This window comes from Phocoena phocoena, chromosome 9 (assembly GCF_963924675.1).
Source record: "Phocoena phocoena chromosome 9, mPhoPho1.1, whole genome shotgun sequence".
Classification (NCBI taxonomy): domain Eukaryota; kingdom Metazoa; phylum Chordata; class Mammalia; order Artiodactyla; family Phocoenidae; genus Phocoena; species Phocoena phocoena.
Genome location: NC_089227.1, coordinates 31,590,582 through 31,613,458, shown reverse-complemented (window position 1 = coordinate 31,613,458; position 22,877 = coordinate 31,590,582). Strand labels below are relative to the sequence as shown.

At 38.8% G+C, this 22,877-nt stretch overlaps 1 protein-coding gene across 1 annotated transcript in view; it reads right to left on the bottom strand.

Moving 5' to 3' along the window:
- The window catches only part of RAPGEF5 (Rap guanine nucleotide exchange factor 5), a 215,333-nt gene that overhangs the window by 127,591 nt on the left and 64,865 nt on the right, over window positions 1-22,877 (bottom strand). The window contains exon 7 of the mRNA XM_065883983.1: window positions 6,442-6,490. Coding sequence (XP_065740055.1) covers window positions 6,442-6,490 — 49 coding nt within the window. The remainder of the gene's footprint in view (window positions 1-6,441; window positions 6,491-22,877) is intronic.

Sequence of the window (22,877 nt, the reverse complement as noted above, 5' to 3'; positions counted from 1 at the left end):
GATGACCTTAGGTATGGTATGAATTTTCAGCTATAACATCAAAGGCAGGATCAATGAAAGAAAGAAGAAAGGTAAGCTTGACTTCATTAAAATAAAAAACTTCTGCTCTTTCAAAGGCAATGTGAAGAGAATGAGAATACAAGCCACAGACTGGGAGAAAACATTTGCAAAATATATCTGAAAAAATGACTGTTATCTAAAATATACAAAGAACTCTTATAACTCAACAGCAGTAAGAAAACAAGCAACCTGACTAAAAAAATAGGTCAAAGACCTTAATAGGCACCTCACCAAAGACGATACAAAGATAATAAATAAGCACATGAAAAGATGTTTCATAGCATATATCATCAAGAAAATGCAAAGTAAAACAACAAAATGTGCAACACTGACAACAACAAACACAGGTGAAGATATGGAGCAACAGGAATGTTCATTCACTGCTGGTGGGAATGCAGAATAGTAGAGCCAGAAGATAGTTTAGAAGAAGTTTGGCAACTTCTTACAAAACTCAACATACTCTTACCATACGATCCAGAAATCACACTCCTTGCTATTTACCCAAAGTAGTGGAAAACTATGTGTTCGTGGGTGTGTAGTTGAAACCTGCACACAGATGTTTATAGCAGCTTTAGTCATAATTGCCAAAACTTGGAAGCAACCAAGATGTCCTTCAGGAGGTGAACAAATACATAAACTGTGGTACATCCAGACAATGGACTATTATTCAGTGCTAAATAGAAATGATCTATCAAGCCATTAAAAGACATGGATGAATCCTGAAGGCCTATTATTATTGAGTGAAGAAAGCCAATCTGAAAAGGCTACATACTGTATGATTCCAACTATGTGACATTCTGGAAAAGGCAAAAACTATGGAGACAGTAACAAGATGAGTGATTGCCAGGGGATGGGAGTAGAGAGGCACAAACAGGTAGAGGAGAGGGGATTTTTAGGGCAGTGAAATTATCCTGTGTGATGCTATAATGATAAATACATGTCATTATACATTAGTCCAAACCCATAAAATGTACAATACCAAGAGTGAACCCTAAAGTAAACTAAGGACTGTGGGTGATACTGATGTGTCAATGTAGATTAATGATTATAACAAATATACCCCTCTGAGATGACGGCAGTAAGTGGGCTGTGCATGTTGGGGCAGGGGGGATATGGGAACTCTGTGTACTTTCTGCTCAATTTTTCTGTGACCTTACAACTGCTCTAAAACGTAAAGTTTATTTTTTTATACAGTGTCATGAAAGACAAAGAATGAGAAACCGTCACAAAATAAGAAGAGTATAACTTTTTTAAAAAAGTTAAATCATAATAGTAACCAAAACTACAAGATACCAAAATATACATCAAGCAAAAAAATGTACAAAGCTTTACGGAGAAATTTTTAAGACAGTACTGAAGATCTGAAAACAATGGAACGGTATCCTAGGTTCATGAATGCAAATACTTATCTCCAAAGTGTCAAATTTATCTGATGACCTATAAATTCAATACACTTTAAGAAATCCCTATAGGGGTTTTCACGGAACTTGACAAAATAAAGCTATGAAGAAAACAGAACAATAAGAAGAAACTTGCTTTACCCCTTAATCCCCCAAAAGTCTTCTTATAGTGTTGGTTACTGAAACAGGAAAGTGTAGTCAAAGGAATAAATAGATCAAAGGAATACAGAGACCAGAAATAAATTCAAGCATATATATATATAAACTTTATATATGATAGAGTCAGCATCATATCCAATGAACACTACTGGGGTAACTGGTTTAGCATAAGGAAAACATAAAACTGGATTTCTACCTGACACCATATACTAAAATAAATTCCAGATGACTTGAAGTCTTAGACATGAAAAACAAAATTTTAACACTCTCCATACCAAGCTACTGACCTAGCAATCCATTTTTAGTAACTTATTATGAGAAATTAATTGGTAAAGGGCAAAAAGATATATATAAGAATATATCTTCGAGCCCTTCTATTATCATTCATAATAGGAAAACTATTAAAACCTTAAATATACAACAAAGAATTAGTTAATAAGTTGTATGGTATCAATATAAACATACAACAGCTAACAAAAATGATACAGAGCTGTATTAGTGCATGAAAATGAATCCTATAAAAAGTGGATTTATAGATACAGTAATCAAGGCTAGTACTGATGGATACCAATGGAGTCTGTTCAGTGGAACAGAACAGAGAATCCAGAAATACACCCACAAAAATATGGCCAACATATTTTTGACAAAGGTGCAAAAGCAATTCAATGGAAGAAAAGATGGTCTTTTCAATAAATGGTGCTAGAAAAATTAGACATTCATAAGCCAAAACAAACACAGAAGAATCTTGACATAAGTCTCACATCTTATATAAAGACTAACTCAAAATGGATCATGAACTCAAATATAAAACATAAAACTATAAAAACTTTTAAGGAAGAAAAAGACGCAGGAGAAAATCTTTGGCATCTGGGACTAGACAAAGACTTAACCCAAAGACATGATCCATTAAAAAATATTAATAAATTGGACTTCACCAAAATTAGAAACTTTTGCTCTATGAAAGACTTTGATAAGAAAATGAAAAGACAGGCTATAGACTGGGAGAAAATACTTGCCTAAGGATTGCTATCTAGAATAAAGAAATCTCAAAACTCAACAGTAAAAAAAAAACCCTCAAACAATCCAATTAGAAAATGGGCAAAAGACATGAACAGACATTTCACAAAGAAGACATTCGGATGGCAAATAAACACATGAAAAGATGTTCAATATTACTAGCCATTAGGGCAATGCATACTAAAACTACAGTGAGATGTCACTACACACCTATTAGAATGGTTAAAATTTTTAAAAATAGCGACAACATCAAATGCTGGCAAGGATGCAAGAGCCTACATCACATATACGTTGCTAGTGAGAATGTAAAATGGTTCAGCCACTCTGGAAAACAATTTGGCAGTTTCTTAAAAAACAAAACATGCGGGGCTTCCCTGGTGGCGCAGTGGTTGGGAGTCTGTCTGCCGATGCGGGGGGCACGGGTTCATGCCCTGGTCCGGGAAGATCCCACATGCCGCGGAGCAGCTGGGCCCGTGAGCCATGGCCGCTGAGCCTGCGCGTCTGGAGCCTGTGCTCCACAACGAGAGAGGCCACAGCAGTGGGAGGCCCGTGTACCGCAAAAAACAAAAACAAAAACAAAACATGCAATTACCAAACAATCCAGCAATTGTACTCCTGGGCATTTAGTCCAGAGAAATAAAGACTTACATTCACACAAGAACTTATACATGTAGTTTTATTCATAATGACCCAAACTGGAAACAACCCCAATGCCCTTCATGGGTGAATGGTTACATATAGTGTAGCACATTCATATGACGGAATACTATTCAGTTATAAAAAGGAATAGCCATTGATATACACAACAACCTGAATAAATCTCCAGAGAACTATGGCAAGTGAAAAGAGCCACTCCTACAGGGTTACATACTGTATGATTCCATTTAACTAATATTTTTGAAATGACAAAATTATAGAAATAGAGAACAGATTGCTAATTGCAGAGGTTAAAGAGGAAACAGAGGTAGGAGGAACGTTAGTGTAGCTATAAAAGACAAACATGGAAGATCCTTACAGTGATGTAAATGTTTTGTATCAATGTCAATAGCCTGACTGTGACACTGTACTTGAGTTTCACAGGATGTTACCATTGAGGGGAGCTGGGTAAAGGGAACGTGTCATCCCTTATCATTTATTACTGCATGTGAATATACAATTATCACAAAATAAAAGAGCACATGTAAAAAATTATCACTTTTATAAAACTGTATATATTATATATAAAATATCTACATATTAATAGAGAAATATCTGTAAATACATACATAAAAGAGTATTATTGGTTATCTCTGTTGGTGAGATGATGGGTGATTTTTCAATTTCTTCTTCATACATTCATGTATTACCAAAGTTTTTCAATGACTATGCTATACTAATAAGAAAAAAATGAAGCTATTTTCATTACGATAAAGACAAGTAATACAGGCTCATTGCACACACTTTTTTCCACTGAACATTTTACTGTATTAATTCTTTGAAATATCATTTAAAAAACTATTTAACATTCCATTTCATTGATCAATTTTACCATTTCTCTATTATGGGAACTTAAGGGTTGTTTCTAATTTCTTACTGTTAAAATAAGCAATGAAATAGGTTTCTTCTACCTGAATCTTCACATGCGTCTCTGATCACGCCCAAAGCTAGACCTCCAATCATGGAGTTACTGGCTTGTAGAGTAACTATGCTAGAACGCACTGAAAAGTGGCTTTTCTGAAAAACTATAAATTTATGTCCCCATCCTTGGTGCATTTGTATTTCACTCTGTCCCTGAGAGGTTGCCAACGTAGTATTCACACTCCAAGCTCCACAGATGAAATGAGTAAGGAAAACAGACATGTTAACGTCATGGCGTAATAAAGTCAACTTCATACCAGTCTTTTACTTTGCACAAGCTACTGTGTGTGGGTCTTGCTTACTCCTCTTCATTTCTCTTCACCTCCAGAAAGTTCAAACTTCTTAGCCTGACACCCCAAACCCGCCTCTTTCTGCCTCATTCACTTGGCTGCAGCCACTCTCACATCCTTGCTGTTCCTCAAACTCATTTCACACACCTCTGCCCACGGCTCTTGTCTGGACGTCCACAAGGTTCACCCCTCAGTGACTTCACGTCTTTGCTCAAATGTGCCCTACTGGGGGCCTTCCCATCCCACGCTGTGTAAATTAGCAACCCCCTTCTCCAGCCCCATCTGTATTTACTTGCTCTGTTTTTCTCCAGCAATGACAAGAGTATATGTTTTTACATTTTTTTTTTTTTTTTTGGCGGTACGCGGGCCTCTCACTGTTGTGGCCTCTCCCGTTGCGGAGCACAGGCTCCGGATGCGCAGGCTCAGCGGCCATGGCTCCCGGGTCCAGCCGCTCCGCGGCATGTGGGATCTTCCCGGACCGGGGCACGAACCCGTGTCCCCTGCATCGGCAGGCGGACTCTCAACCACTGCGCCACCAGGGAAGCCCAAGAATATATGTTTTTGATTATTTCCCCAACTTTTTCCGAAACTTAAGAAAAAAAATTTTTAACCCCTATCCTCCAAGGCACTGTCATCCCAACTCATACAGACTGTAAGTTTTGTCTCCTTATGTTTACAGGAACCACCATCAGCTCTAGCACAAGTTATTTTTAAGACTTCCCTCCTACAACCTTTATACTGGTGTCCTTTCTCCATCTTGGCCTCCACCTATGCAGATACCCATGATCTAATCCCTGTTCTTGGAGGAGCCCTTTTCACACTGCCCGAGCTCTGTGGGTCCGGATTACCGTTCCTTGCGTCTCTTCTCCACCACCCTTACAGCACCCAGTCTCTGCATCCGCTACATCAGCCAAATCAACAAAGATATAGTATAAACACAATAAGCTACTTCATACTAAGGTGTGTTTGATTCCAGAGGTCACTGAGAGAAAAGCAAATTTTTACAGTTTCTAGCTAGAAAAAGGAAGATGTAAAATGTATGATTTCTGTTCTGAAGACATTTCTGTTCCACTTATTTTTTCAAACTTTGGCAACTCTTCGATTTTGTCATAGAGTCTTCACCTGAAAAGTCTTACTCTAGTTTAACATCTAGTTTAACATTATCTAAGTCTTATTCTAGTTGAACATTAATGTTAAACTAGAACAAGACTTTAGCAGCGACCTCCTGCCTCTGAACAGCAAAGGATGCCTCCTCCTGACACTCCTCCTTTCAAAGCGAGTTTTTTTCTACCTCATTGAGTCTCTATTTCATATCGAATTTCAGCAGAGCCTGGCTTTCTCTCCTCAAGATGTATCTGAAAGCTCCCTCTTCCTTTCCACTTCTTTACATCCACAGATTGTTTCCTAAGGTATTAGGAATCAGATCCACACAATCAGTCCCTATGGAAAACGCTTGCTATTAAATGTTATGAGACAATTCAATTATTTTTATAAGAAGCTACTTTGAGATGAAAAATATAAAAAAGAGACCACCATTATGTTATTTAGTTTCCTCTGTCATTATGATAGGTAATGCAATGTGGTTTGCTTTCTTTTCTTGGGTACCTAGACCTTTTCCATGCTTGCAGTGGACTACAAACATATTTTTAATTTTTAATTTCACTTTTCCATGAAGTATGAAATAAAGCAAGGCAGTGTATATCTAGTTTTAAAGAACTAGATATACACCTGTGCTATTTTGATGGTAGGATAAATAATTTTTAAAACATAATGGAGATACTTTTCTGCATTTTATACCAAAGCTTCCTGAGATACATTCAACTGCTCACAACCACAGGACATGTGAAATATCCCCAAAGAATCAGAACCTTCCTCCAGCCCCATGAAAGACTACTCACCAGACTTCCTTGCTTTCAAAGCAATAACAGCTGCTAGCTCTCTCTGCACCTAATAAAATATTAGGGGGAAAAACCAAATTAGAATAAGAAAAATGTAGCTTTGTTTTTAGATATGCAACCAAAGTTAAGAGCTGTTGCATTAAGTTTGCTGCCATGTTTTTGTTTATTTGTTTTTAATAATATGGAAAAACCTCTGCATAGGAATTTTAGGCCAATCCTCATAGAATCTGATGGACTTACTTTAAAGAGAAATTAAACAGTTGCCAGAATGTACACATCGGAAAACATTGGTACTTACGCCATGATGATAAGTACCGCAAAAACACAACTGCGTAACATTCAGATATAATGCAAATAAATTATTAAAACAGGCAAAATACTGTGTCAAAGATATTAAATATTCTTTATCTTTCAAAGATTCTAGTTTATAGAGAAATGCTAGAAAAATTGAGGTAGGTGATCCTAGTTTAATTTGACCTCTGTTTGAATACAATGAAGGATCACTTGAGGCCTCACAGGTGTACAGCAACCATTTCAGATATTATGCTGCATAAAAGCAAGTGCTATCAACACACAGGGCAGGTGAAATGGGGATAGGCAAGATGACCTTTAATACCCTAAGTGCCTTAAACCTCACTCATTTGTCCAGATTTTTGCTTGCTTTCTCTCTCTCTCTCTCTCTCTCTCTCTCCCCCCCAACACATATGCTTAAATCCTTTCTCAAAAACATTCTCAAAGAGTAACATAAAACAGAGACCAAAGAAGATAACCACAGTCACTTTCAAAGATAACATGGAAAAAAAAAAAAGATAACACGGGGATAATCTTTGGGAAATCTATGTTTGATAGCAAAAAATTTTCATAATAAGCAAGCTCATTCCTCTTCAGGACACAATCTTTTAAGCTTAGAAGAGTGTGAGAGTGTGTGTGTGTGTGTGTGTGTGTGTGTGTGTGTGTGTGTGTGTGTGTGTGTGTTTGCAGGGGTGGTGATACTGAGTTTGGAAGGGTCCTGCAGCTTATTATACTAATGACATTTTTAAAGGCAGAGCATGAAAGCTCAATGTTAAAGATTTGCTATTGAAATCAATCTAATTTACATTGATGTACGTGAAGGCAAAAGTAGCCCAGTGAGTCACTGGGACTCTGTTTAGGACCAATTTCACAATGACCAGGGTATCATCATCCCTGAAAAGGGCAGCTTCCCCGCTGCCCCCCCCCCCCCACCGCCATACTGCTTTACTGCTGTGCTTTCCCTGGCTGGCTAGTATGAGTGCCATTCAAAAGGGTATATATACTCCCGATTTAACTGATTTGTCAATTCCTTAAGACTTTCTCAGGAAAATTATATTGTAATCAGAAGATAATCCGTCCCTTTCTAACCGTGGGAGTCTGAGACCCAAAAATATTCATGGGTAGAAGAATTTATAGTTGAAGAACTTATGAGGGAAAAGAGAGCTGGGGGAGACAGGAGTGATGATTAATCAGAGGAAAGCCTTTATAAATACTTGTATGTGTAGTAATAAAACAGCAACAAAATAAAATATAAATTAGTGCCTATTTTATATATTTGAAATTACGTGTAAGGTTTATCGTAGTAACAGCATCTCTCTTCAGAATTTTCCTCTGTTACAGTGTCACAAATGTTTGGGGGTAGACAAAGATGCAGATTAGAAACACTCACTGGGACCTTGTGGATGGCTTCCTGATTTTATGAGCTTCTAGGGAAGACTCCACTGTGGCTCAGAGACAGGAAAAAAGCAGAGATGGAAAAGGATGCAGAAGGTGGATCACTTAATTTGCATACAGAGGATCAAAAACTGTCTTCTCCACCCTCCATCAGTTTTCCATACTTGATATTCTCGTCATGAGAGCTTCAGTTTTTCTTTCTCAAATTAGAAATAAGGCTCAAAATAGAAATAGCTCAGAAAAGGAAACTGTTATATTCCCAAAACTGTATAAAACTACATCTTTTCAAAGATTTGGTACAGAAAGAAAGGGAGAAAGGGGATGAGAAAGAAACCAACATAGCACTTTTTGGGAAGCCAAGAAGATGAGAGATGAGCAGTGAGAAAGAAAAGAATTTCACAGTTAAAGTTACAAGGAACCTAAGCTTTTTCCTTTTTTTGTATTTTTCCACATAAAGTAAATGAGATTATTCTACTGTACTACACTACATCCCCTGAACATCTGCAGTCAGGGAAGACATAAAAGTGTTATGTTTCTGCCCCCGACGGAAACTGTTCCTGACCAAAACCCCAAGGGTAGGTTATTCTTTCTCCAAAACACAAAGGGGGAAGAAAAGACCAAGCAAAACACAAACTGGGTAAGATCCCGTTAGAGGCTCCTAGAGCATCTTCCCGGCACTTTTTTTTTTTTTTTTAAACACACAAGCAATGATGTAATTCATCATTTTCAATTGTGACTAACGCCTGTCTTCTGGGCAGAAGCTCCTCCAAGGCAGCCATCTTTTCATCACACTATCCAGGGCCATCAACACCCATTCAGTGATCCACAGGAGGTGGATGTAGAGGTAACCTTAAGAGAACAGAGACAGAACCTAGGGAAGAGAAAAAGCTGCCTGAGGAAGGACAAGGAAATCCAAAGGGAAGGCACTCCCCAGTAAGAAGGGACTCGCAGCAGAAATCTTCAGAACATATTAGAAGAACTCAAAGCCTCCTTTAGCAAATAATTGTTAGGTTTATACTGAAAACTAAAACTTTGAACAACTGCAGAAACAGGGACTAGAATTTTCATTAAGCACCAATAAGGGACCTGTTGGCACTGAAAAAGAAATATAACACTCCAGCACCGGTCAAGTCTTCAGGTGTCTGAAATTCTGGCCCACATTTTGGTAACAACCCAGAGCAAAAACTATCCTGCTAAGATGCTCCTGAATTCCTAACATTCAGGAACTGGTTAAGATAATAAATATGTGTTGCTTTAAACCAATAAATTTGGCAGTAGTTTGTCACGCTGAAAAGTCTTTTAGAGATGATTATTTTTTCTACTTGATCTACTTGTGTTGTTGGTTAACATAAGTTTCTCTCAACATGACAGAAGTGGAACCCTCTTCTCAGATCAGTTTCAAAAAAAAATGTAGACATATAGAGCCAAGAGCCATGTTCTGACATTCGCCATTGTTTTTATTTAATGCGGGTGCTAAACCACTGCCTAGGAAATTAGAAGAAATGCAATTAGAAATTCTTAATCTGACAGGAAGTACATTATTACACTGGTCTTCCCTATTACAAGCCTTCCCTACTATGATCTGAACACTTGAGGCTAGATGTATTCCAGAATTCAACATTTTATATAGTTCGGAAAGGTACCCTATCTAGGGCACACCCTCAGTGAGGTCTTGGGCAGTAACTTAGAATAAGAAATCAGACACATTAATATTTCTGCGGGGACACATTAAAGGCAGAAGCCCACTGTGCCCCCCTTTGCCTGGCAAAGTAATAAAGCTATCCTTTTCTATTTCATCCCCCACCAAAAAAAATTTTCTGCAATTAAATGTATGATTATTCATACTAAATGGGATAAAGACAGACTAGGAAAGGCCTCAGGATTTTCTACTAAATATATTCAGTTTAGGTTAGATTTTTGCCACCAAGTAAGTTATGAAACCCTATTCTTTTTCAGGGCTTTTATATTTCAGAGCTGTCAATAATGGATTGTAAACCTCTATTAACTTTACACTAAAAGTTTCTCCCCATCTTTTTCTCTTGTATCTTCTTGTCAAATACCTATGTAGTCAGTACGTTTTGTCTACCAAGAAATGCTTTCTTTAAATAGCTTGGATTTTCATGTATTTCAAACCTGACTGCACATGAGAATCACTTGGGGAGCTTTAAAAAAACAATTGATACCTGGGCCCCAACTAAATCAGAATCTCTGGGGTAGAGGTCCAGCCAACAGTATTTGCTGCTGCTGCTGTTTCCATGTTCCCTAAGTGATTCTATCTAGGTTGTATCCAGGGCTGAGAAGCACTGCTCTACTTAATAAGATATCTTAGTTTCCCGAAGACTCAACCTTTTAATCTTATAATCATTTCAACTGACAATCAATCTTTACTTTTTATTTTGTTCTCCTCTAATTTAATTCATTTGTAAAGGAACATGGCCTTCACTGTCTTTTAGGTATTAAATTATGATATAATCCAATCAAATGATAAGATTCAGTTACTACATCAGCAGTTTGACAGACACGATCTACTCAAGCACGAAGAAAATTGCAAGGGAGCTTTTTAAGAAGCTTAAACTTTAAAACATAGTTTACTCAGTATAAAAAGAACCATGTAACTCAAAACACATCTGCAGCTTCGGGTATATTTGCTCTTGTGAATATTTAAAGAGAGGATAATTAAGGGACTGATAAAACACATCTCTAATTTTTCTCTCTCCTCTGGGTACTCACCAGCAATTTTAAAATGTTTTAAAATGCTGAAATGTTTTGGCTTTCTATCTTCAATAACCACCAGGACTGTTCACAAAATAGCCCTGAAATTCAACAAGAATCAGAGCCAGTCTTAGTTCCAGTATTTTGTCTTTTTTCTCTGGCACTTTATAGTGCCTTCAGCCTCAAAATACAAATGCTCGAAAAGCTGTTTTGCATCAGTACAAGACTCAAGAGGCAACAGGAAGTGTCAAATGCAAACCCTGAGCGCCAGGGATCACGTCCATGGGAGAGGTTAACTGAGAAGACATGGCAGGCTTCCTGGAGGAACAGACCCTTGAAAACCAAGCGTGAAGCTGGATGGAAAGTCAGCAAAGGTCATTGTGGGAGGACAGATCAACAGTGGCAAAAGTCTTACCTAACCACAGGGCCATTCTTAAAAACTAATTTTAAATAGGATCATGAATTCACAAATTCCCTAAAGGTTTTTAGTAAGTCTATTAATCTTAGAAACATTTAAATGTTGATACCATGATAGAAATGTTTTTAAAACACAGAACCCATTTTCTCAATTACCTAAATTAAATGTAAGAAGAAACATAAGCCAATACTCTTCCCTGTTTTATTCCCAAATGTACTTACTTTTAAAACACTATAAAATCTTAAGATACTATGGACTTAAAGAATTCTAGAAAGATAAATAACTATGCTTCTTAAAGCCATCAACATACTTTTGGATAAGACACGAACTGAGCAGTGATGGTGGCTAGACTTCTGTCCTATGAAGGAATAACCATGGGCTCAGTAACAATTTTCTTTGTTCCTTGGAGGCCTGTTTTCCTATTTGCAAGTTCATTATTTTGTTCTGAAGAGTTAATATTGCCACAAGAATGACACATGGATAAACTTGTGATTGCCTGTTAATGTCAAGCAATAATTAGAAAATTAAGAAAGTTATTTATTTATCTGTCTAGACAGTACTGCTCTCCATCTAATAGTTTACTTAACAAATAGTTCTTTTCCTAATAATTGCTCTCGCCATATCGAAGATGTGTTTGCTAAGCATGCTGGAATGATAAAATATGCTTTTGCTTATTCATCTATTTCAAGGCTATTAGGGATATTTTTTAAATTTCATATAGACATTGTTGAACACATACAGATATGCCTATTCATTTTATTATAACTTAGACAACAGCTGACCATTCAAAGACTAATACATATATAGAAGTGTCCTGAAACTAACAAAATAAAGTGGAATAAAGTCCTACACGCAGGTTTTTTAAGTCTGGTATTTAAGTCTGCTATGCATACATACATCTACTATGAGACAGATTCACATGAAAAAGATGTGATAATTTTTAGTTGATCGTAAGCATGGTATAAGTTAACAATGGAAACGTGATTATCTAGAAGCGGATAACAATGTTTTTAGGAATATTACTAAAATAACATTCAGGTCAGCAAAAAATGATAGACTCCAGAGAAATCAACATCTGGATTGCATTCGGTTTGAAGTACCATTTGTTTAGGTTTAGGAGGAGTCGAGAGCATCCAAAGGAGGACGACCACAGGGTGGTCACCTCCTTGTAGACAGTGAGATGGATGGAGCAGTCTTCATCTACCTTGTCCTCTCTGCAGGGTTTGGCAGGTTACCCACCCCCCTCTTCTTGACCACTGGGATTCCATGACACCATATGCTCCAGGCTTTTCTCTTTCCTCTCTGACTGCTACTTCTCTTCTCCCAAGGCTTCCCTTTCCTCTGTCTTGGTTTTGATGATCCTCAGTGATCTATGCTTAGCCCTCTAGACCTTCTTCTCTTTCTGTTCATCCTCTCTAGGCAACCTCATTTACTCACAGGGCTTCAATTATATCTGCACCTCCAGGGCCCAAAAGTCTCATATCCATCCACCTCCAAGACCTAAATGTCCCACAAGCAGCTCAAACTCCACATTTCCAAATGTGAAGTCACAGTCTTACCACTTTCCTCCACCCCATAAATCTGCTCCACGGCCCATACCCCCAGTCAGTGAATGGTACCACCATGTACTCAGGGTCTCAAGCCAAGAAGTGAGGTATCCTTGATTTAGCTCAGCCCACCATCTTCTCCCAACTCAGACCGCTGTCTCTCATTTATCTCTCTTCATACCACATCATATATTATATAAGATATAATCTTGTATCTCTCGCTAAAAAACTCTTCAAAGACTTCCCATGACACCAAGACAGAGTCCAATGTCTAATATTGCATATATAGTATTCTTTTCATCTGGTCTTCAGTATCATCTATTTCCATACCTCTTCTTAAAATCCATCTCTTTAAAAAAAAAAAAATCCATGTTCCAGCCTTAGTAAAATAGAACACTTGCAATTCAGTGAACGCACCATGGTCTTTCTTTGCTCTGAGACTTGCCACGGGCTCTTCTGTCTGGAATGCCTCCCCACCTCCCCACTTTGTGTGGCTGTCTCTTACTTGTCCTTCAGGTCCCAGCCTAGCTGTCGTCTTCTCAGGAGTCCCCCACCTCCCCCAATGGAGTGAAGTTCTCCCTGTTTATTCTCTGATAGCATTATACGTACCTCAGTTGTAGCACTACCACATGCTAGTGAAATCTCCTCTTTAGCTGAGGGTCTCCAACAGTAGACTGCAAGCCCACTGAAATAGACTCCTTTACTCATCATTCTGACCATGACTCCTAGTACCACTCCTGACACGTATTTGTGATCAGGAATGCAAGTCAAGTGTTCGCAGTTGCTGCTGAGAACAGAAGACTTAGGGGGAGCATGATCATTAGCTTCAAATATTTGAAAGGGTGAGGGTAAAATTCAGAACAGTGGAGAGAAGCTGCAGAAAGGCACGTTTTAGCCCTACGAACATTCAAATAATCAGAGCTATCACAGTGGAAATGGTCTACTACGTGAGGTTCAACAGAAGATGCTTTACAAGGGAAGGTAGATATCAGAAGCACCCCGACCAAGGGTTTGTTCTAAAGATTTGTTTTATGACCGCCTCCTATCCAAATCATCCACTATAAAAAGAGAACAAGCGTGAGCCTCCTGGGAGAAGCCGTATCTGTCAGCCTGCAGTTGAACAGGTGGTGATGTTATAGCAATCTAATCTACCCAACAGAGATAGAGGGAGTACAAATCTTAACAGATGAAAAATAACGGTTGGAGTCCATTCCTTCCTGTGGAAATCTCCTAAATTTCATGGCACAAAGAACAGAAGAAGCTATAGGTGTACTGGCTGAATAAAATCTGAAAAGAGCAAGCAAATGACACTGACATTTTTTCAAAAGAGCAGGTGTATCTGCTCCTTCAGCCTTCAAAGATGCTCATACAATTCTTGATACAGCAATTTCCCCAAAGCCCTAACTGCTGATCAACATGAATTTTTTGACAAATAAAAATTTCATATATATGAAAAGTGTTTTAAGGAAACAACTATACATTGGACATTCTGGGTTTTGCTATAACAATGAAATAAAACATTGATTATGCGTACATCATTAAATTTAAAAAAATTTTTTGTCTCGAGTTATTTTTTTCCATTTTCTGGTAAGACCAGAGTACTTTCAATCTGTGTCACATTTAAATGATTCTTCAATAGATTTATATGACATAATGTATTTAACAAAGTATCTTTAAAGACAATATAATTTGCAAACTCATGTCTTAGTATGTCTTTTATTTCATATTATATGTCATTCCTTACATGTCTTTTCTCAGTCATCGTGCTCTTTGGAACTAAGTTTCTAAACTGTACCAAGAGTATAAGTTCAACACTAGACATTCTAGGGATCTTCTATGGTAAGGATCTCCCATCCGTAGGGGTAGGTCCTATAGAACCTTGCAGGGATGTGATATTAGAAACTCTTGCATTGGCATGAATCCAGATCAACTAAGACTCTTTCCAACTAGACAGTCTATCTACAAAACCCGCTAACACAGGAGGGCTTCCCGGAAGAACAAGATTCAGAACGCAAGATCCAAAAGCCTAAAACAGGACTAGGAAATCTCCTATGCCAACCTTGAGAGAAATTCTGGGATTCTGTTTGTTGAGGCTGAATCACAGCTCTCCACCCCACAGCATAGGACTGCTGTGAACATTAAATGAGTTAATACCTATAAAACATCTGGGAATGGTGCCTGAAACGGTAAGTACTATCTGAGTGTTAGCTATCATCACCACATTACCGTAAGTAATATAGTTGAGCTTAACAATACATTATAAGAGCAAAGTCCAATCTCTAGTTGCTTTAATATTTCATATGTTTAAGACCCTTTTTCCCACCTAAATTTTGACCTCCCTGACAACCAGTAATGCTTCTGCTTATAATATTCCACCTACACGGCCCCCACATTGCAACTAGCATAGAAGGGACTGATGTTTCACCGAAAAGTTGTGAACGGTGCCTACAGTGCTTGTACTTCTAAAAGCTTTAAAAATAAGCTTTGAGATTTCCACAGAATTCCGAAGTTTTTACAGATGTGTGAAAGACAGACTTCAGCTTTAAAAATTCACTTTGAAACTTCAGAGGGATCAACTGACTAGCTGTGGCCTGGCAGCTTTTGACATCTGAGACATAACTGCTGATTAATGAATCAAGGGATTGCAAATACGTATTCAACAAGGAGTGTGTATTAATTTGGTATTTCTGCCGTAGCAAATCACTACCCGTTTAGCAGCTTAAGAAAGAGGACATCCATTTATCATCTCATATTTCCATAGGTCAGGAGTCAAGGGACAGCACGGCTCAACTGGATCCTCTGCCTAGAGACTCATGAGGCCAAAAACCAAGGCATGGGCAGGTCAGTGTTCCCTACTAGAGGCTTTGGGAGAGAATTCCAAGTGCATGCAGGTTGTTGGCAGAAACTGGTTCCTGCTTCTGTAGGACTGAGGTGCCCATTTCCTTTCTGGTTGTCACCTGGCACCTGCCCTTGGTTCCTAGAGGCCTCTCTCTGATCTTTGCACGTGGACTCCTACTTCTCAGAGCCAGTGACACCACGCTGAATCCTTCTCATGCTTAGGCTTTTTCTTTACTCTCTCTTCTGCTGTTTCTCTTTGATGCCTACCAGAGCAAGGTCTTTGGATTAGACTGGGTCCATGCGGACAATCCAGGTCTGCAGCCTTACTTATATCTGCAAAGTACCTTTTACCATGTAATGTAATATTTACAGGTTCCAAGCAGCACATTTCATCTTTGGGACCATTCTACCTACCACAGAATGACAACACAGATCCTCAGAGCCCTCCTGAAAAGCTAGCCCTCAACACCTTTTTAGGGTTTCATAGTAACATGTTAAGAGAGTCTAGTCCTGGAACATGATTTGACGGGTGTAACATCTTTACCAGGGCACACCTCTGAGTTCACACCATGGAACCTGAAGACTTGAGAACCAGTCTGAATAAATTTCTAAATTACTAAACCATGCAGCCATGTTTACACTATTTAATGATTCCTAACAGGTTAAAAATTAAAATGCTGTTTAATATAACTTCATAGGTTTCATTTTCTAAACTTCTTCAAATAAGGAGGGAACTCTATATACTACTACACATAAAATGGATAACTACTGAGAACCTACTGTGTAGCACAGGGAACTCAATGCTCTGTGGTTACCTAAATGGGAAGGAAATCTAAAAAAGAGTGATTATATGTATATGTATAACTGATTCACTTTGCTGTACAGCAGAAACTAACACACCATTGTAAAGCAGCTATATTCCAATTAAAAAAAAAAAAGGGAACGCTATAATCAAATCCCAAACACAATCGGTTGAGACCTATTCAGTAACTATGAAGTATTTTAAGTGAAGATAATAGAGACAATTGCTTTTTGAACCCTAAATTATTATTTTTAATTAATGTGGACTCTCAAATGCTTTATCTCTCCAAATGCTTTATCTCTCCAATGCAAATGACAGTACACTCTGCTATCGAGGCTGAAATGTGACAGTGCATGAAAAGCATGAGCAGAATGCCTGCACAAGGGAAGAACTCAGCAAAAATCACCCATTCTTTGCCTTTTACCCAGATCTCACTTGGTCTTCTGAACAACAGGCTAATAAATTAACATCTGCGAGCAGGTTTCCTCAATAATTTTCCCACACAGAAGTTCACCTCTGGGACTTCCCTGGTGGCGCATTGATTAAGAATCCACCTGCCAAAGCAGGGGACACGGGTTCGATCCCTGGCCCGGGAAGATCCCACATGCTGCGGAGCAACGAAGCCTGTGCGCCACAACTACTGAGCCTGCGCTCTAGAGCCCTGAAGCCACAACTACTGAGCCCATGCGCCACAATTACTGAAGCCCACGCGCCTAGAGCCCATTCTCCCCAAATACTGAGCCCACGCACCGCAACTACTGAAGCCCACATGCTCTAGGGCCCGCGTGCCACAACTACAGAGCCTGTGTGCTGCAACAGCTGAAGCCTGTGCGCCTGGAGCCCGTGCTCCGCAACAAGAGAAGACACTGCAATGAGAAGCCCGCGCACTGCAACAAAAGAGTAGACCCCGCTCGCCACAACTAGAGAAAGCCTGCACGCAGCAACGAAGATGCAGCACAGCCCAAAAAAAAAAAAAAGGTTCATCTCTGTGTTGTTTACAATAGAAAAGATGGAAAATAACCACAATGTTCAAAAATCAGGGGATGATAAGTCCATGGAATGGGGTACTATGAACCCCTACAAATGTTGTAGGAGGTACTGTTAACACCGAAAATATATTAAGTGAAAAGAACAGACCACAAAATAAAATGGTCATTTTTTTTTACACATTTTACAAAAAATATACACGCAAGAAAAATAACCTAGAAAGTAACAAACACTAAAGTGTTAATAATGAGTTATTTCTAAGTGGATTCATTCTGGGCATCTTTTTTATTCTGGAATTTTAAAAAGTTATTAAGTCTTTATATTCAAGTTAATCTAAAATGTCAGATAAACTTTTAAAATTTGCAAAGTATAATCCACAGTAATGACAACTCACTACCAAATTTACCACCCTTTTTTTTCTTTTTCCGGTACGCGGGCCTCTCTATTGTGGGCCTCACTATTGTGGCCTTTCCTGTTGCGGAGCACAGGCTCCGGACACGCAGGCTCAGCGGCCATGGCTCATGGGCCCAGCCACTCCGCGGCATGTGGGATCTTCCCGGACCGGGGCATGAACCCGTGTCCCCTGCATCGGCAGGCGGACTCTCAACCACTGCGCCAGCAGGGAAGCCCTTACCACCCTTTTGACACTTACAAATATAGAAATAGAATTCACCCGATTTCTACGCAGTATCCACATAAAATTTCCTTATATTCTGATTTTTACAACAACATAAAATAACAAACTAATTTAAAATCTACCTTATTCCATCACCACCGAAAACTCAAGTAGTTTTCACTTTTTTATATGCCTCCTGGTCCTGCTTCACATATGGACATACTATTTAAAGCTATGCCATTGAGTTAAGTATGCAAAATTACATTTCATCTAGCAGCAATAAGAAGTTCTATTTTAAACAAGTGCACAAAGAAGAAACCCAACACGAAATATTCATGGATCACCTTTTAAAGCTCCTTCCACCTCCCTCAGATAGGGTTTCACAGAACACTTCACAAACCCATAACTGCAAATATACAATTTTTTTTGACTTTTAAATTTTTTAAACTGAATATAGTTGATTTACAACGTTGTGTTAGTGTCAGGTATACAGCAAAGTGATTCACTTCATATATACTTTTTTCAGATTATTTTTCCCTTGTTTATATACAAACTGATAGCTAAATGATCTATTTCTATTCCTTGTCAATTAAAAATGCTTATGTTTTCTATGTGTATTGCAGGTAAAAATTATTATCTCCATCTTGGGAACAGATACCCAAAAAGCATAATATACTGTATATGTACACACACACACACACACACACACACACACACACTTCTTCCCCTATTAACAAGGGATTCATCAAGACACGTTTTATTCTTGAATGGGTTCTGCACACTGACATCTTTCTGAACGAATGCTTTTAAATAAATACCCCTACACTGGGCTCATTGCAGTAGGCAAAAGACATGTATTATGCTGTTCACCAAAACCAACTTGACAAGGCTACAGTTAAATTAGGTTACCACATGATCTGGGCATGTGCAGATGGTTTCTTTGGAAGTAGAGACAATAACTTAATAACTATTTTAAAAAGTGGTGTGCATGTACATCTGTATCTTTCAGTATTTAGGGATCTATTCCCAGGATGAAGAAAATCACTTTGATGTATGATAGACATAGAACATATTAAGCCTTTTTTATTGACAAAGGAGAGAAAAATACCATTCAGCTCTCTGTTCACATGTTGACAATCATGGACTTTGTGGCATGTTACTGTGAGATCCTCCCTGAGGGAAACTGAAGGAGCTTTATTTAACCAGCTCTCCAAGTGGTCCTAGAGACTTAAAAATCCACGGCCAAAGGCACCTTGAACACTGTAACAGCTGATCAGGGTAGCTCTAAAGCACAATGAGGGAAGGTACTAACAAGCCCCATGGCTTCTTATGAATACCAAGAACAAGGAATACTACACCAAGAATGTGCTACAAGTCCTCTGGGGCCTTCTTAATGCTCTTTGAAACCAGAGCAGTCTTCCAGGGCCTCACTTGACACTTTCTCAAAACTCAATCTACCCGGCCCTTCCCCAAATCACATAGTAGCTCTGAAGCCACTGGAAGGGCTGGAGCCAGGCTACAATTCCACGTAAGAATTTTATGTTCCCTAAAGACAAGAAATATAAGATGTTCACAATCCTGTAGCAGCCACATAGAAGGTTAGTCATTCACTGGCAGAGTCACTTTTATTCTCTTAACAAACATGCCCACTCAAGTCTGTGATAGACTTAGAAAATGGAGATTAACTACACTGCTTCTCCATTCCTCAGAGAGGAAGAGGCAGATAGCCAGGAAAAACGGTGAGTGGAAATTAGTATTTCAGCATTTTAAAAAACTGCATTTCTAAATGTGGCAAAATTCATCACTGGACTGTGCTCATCGGGTACTCAATGTGACAGATTCTCCCCACCTTCCCTAAAGTTATTTCTAGACCTAACTAACCTGACGTATCACCTCTTAAATAACTCTCCAAAATTCTAACTCTTTAAAGAGCCAGCAAAACTCAAATCCCACGCTATTTCTGCTTCCTGAACTGGTACCAATATGAACGTTTCCAATCAAAAAAAGCTGTCACCGTTATCTTCAGATACTATTGTTCAACAAGGAATTTCTCCAACGTATCAACCCAACTTGTAGATTCATCAAGAAGAACAAACTAAAGGAAACCTGGCCACCTTATACGCTTCCTGACCCGGAAAGGGTGTAGACAGAGTCCTGTGAAAGACACACCATAAAGAAAATGGTGGAAGGTTCAAGTGAATGATTAGACATGGCAAAGGAGAGGAGTTTTAAATGACTGAAAGCAAGATATGACAACAGGCACGTGAGGGGAATGAGATAGTTGACAAGACAGAGAATCTTGGAAAGTTGGGGTCTTTGAGATTCCTAGTATCATGCTTTTGGTGATACAAGACAATTGGTTGTTCATTAAGACTCAGTTCCTTGGGCCTCCATGAGAAGTATTTCCCAAGAGAATTCTATCTAAGGAAAAGATGACACGGGAGAAGAATCAGAGGCCCAGGGTAAGTGCAGGTCTTAGTTAGTGAGAATAAAATCAGATCCTTTTTACCTGTAAAGCAGGATCCCACATAGGGAAAAAATGAGAAGATGACTTTTACTAGAAAGAATGCTAGGAAGCATGAGAGAACGAGTTCATGGTTGATGTGAAAACTGATGGAGTTATGTCCAACTTCTGGACACTGAGCGGGGCAAAACCTTTCTGCGAAGTTGACAACATGCTGCAGTTATAACCACATCTTTTTTTTTTTCCCCTATAGAGGTGCAAAAAAAAAAAAAAATTCCATAGCAGGTCTCTTTTTCTCTAACACTTTCACCAAAAGTTATATATCTTAGTATGGCTATTGGCTTCTTGGGGCTTCATCTGCTTCAAGATCTTCTAGAACTTACAGCAGTCACCCCATTTATAATTTGGGTTTGATTGCTCAGTGGTATTTCTCAGAGGAGTGATAATATACCCCATGAGAAGGAATTTGGAAAATACCACTAAGAGCATCAAACGCAGAGCTTCTACATTAAAGTTTGAGGAGCTGAAGAAAATAAGCAACAGGACAGAGCAGAAACGTACCAACAGAGAAATCTAAACTGCTGAAAATTATCAACTACATCAGCTTTGAGAAGGAATATGAGGGTGTAAGAGTGTCTAGTTAAATGGTTCCCGAGTATTAGATTCTGTTCTCATCCACACTGACCTCTCTTCCTAACTTCTGTATATTTGATTTGTCATTTGAATTCATCTCTCAAGATATGGCCACAAACTCTTCGCCACTACCACCGCCAGGTTCACGTTTATTGTAGACACTCAACACTGTTCTCTTCTGCCATCCAAGTGATGGCTGACTTCGCTGGACCAAGTAGCACAGAGGACCATGCCACATGCCCTACCCCTGTCCTTTTATAAACGTCATTCATATAACCATGGCATCAAATAAGCATCTAATACGTAAAATTCACAACTGAGCCTAACTCACATCAACTCAGCGGTTTGACCGTGTGAATAAAAATCATGAATTTCACTCAGATGTTTGTGTTTTCTTATCTCTACAATTTCCATCAAGAAAATTTAGCCCGAAGTAACAGAAATAGCCCAAAATGGTTTGTTTAGGATGTTGATTTTAAGGAAGCATGAGCTAGAAGTCCAGAATCAGTTTTTATCTCCTATTTAAGGATGTCCATGTTTCCACTTCCTGTCTTTAGATGATGCCCAAGTACTTCTCAGTTCTTTAAAATGCCTCAAAGTTTAGCTGATTTCCTAACTTTACATCCTAAGAACTATGACTGTGAAAGCAATATTTCATTCACTATAAATTCTTCCCTATGTCTAGTTTATCCTGGATTGTAAAACAAGTATATAAAATCTATGTCATCAATTCTGAACACTCCTTTTGGCATATACACTGGGAGAATTCATGTTTAAAAATAAAATAAAATAATGCTCAGAACTTCAAGGACAGGAACTGGGAGACTGTATCATCCAAGGGCCCTTCTTGGTCTGCCAGCTATATCAGACTAACAGAGACTCATAGGAAATGAAGAAGAGAAGATTTTCAAGTTAACAAAATGTGTAAGGTCAGAAGATATTAAAAAGGAAGCTAAGACGTTAAGGCAGAAACCACATGTACCGCGGGGAAAGCCAGACGATTTTCAGATAATAATGCCCAGAGTGTTTCTGTAGACTGTACATAATGGAAGGAGCCTATTATAGCCATGTCCTTTTTCCTTAAGCTGAAAACTTCTTACAAAATTTTCTTCTTTAGGTTTTCAGATGTCAGGTGCTTGGGAGGGTGGCTCTTTCCTGAAACTCACCAGCAACGTAGCTGGAACATTTTTATTGTCCATGTTTGTGTACATTTAACAGCTAAGTCTGACTGAATTATCAAGACGTTTTTATTTCTGTACACATTGTCTTCCTATGTTCCTTTAATATGAAAACTCACTAGTGTTTTCTTCCAGGGTAGAATTTTAGGTATTATTTTTTTAGATGACAGGACCTTTCTCTTGATTAACCTGAGACTAAGAAATAAACTACTTTAAAATGAGGATTTTGGTTTTTTTTAAAGATAGCAACATACAGGGCTTCCCTGGTGGTGCAGTGGTTGAGAGTCCGCCCGCCTGCCAATGCAGGGGACATGGGTTCGTGCCCCGGTCCGGGAGGATCCCGCATGCCGCAGAGCGGCTGGGCCCGTGAGCCATGGCCACTGAGCCTGCGCGTCCGGAGCCTGTGCTCCGCAACGGGAGAGGCCACAACAGTGAGAGGCCCGCGTACCGCAAAAAAAAAAAAAAAAAAAAAAAAGAGAGCAATGTACAAAACCCTGAAGTTTGAGTAAAAGGAGGTGAATATACAGGGCAGTACAGTAAACTCTATTGCGGGAA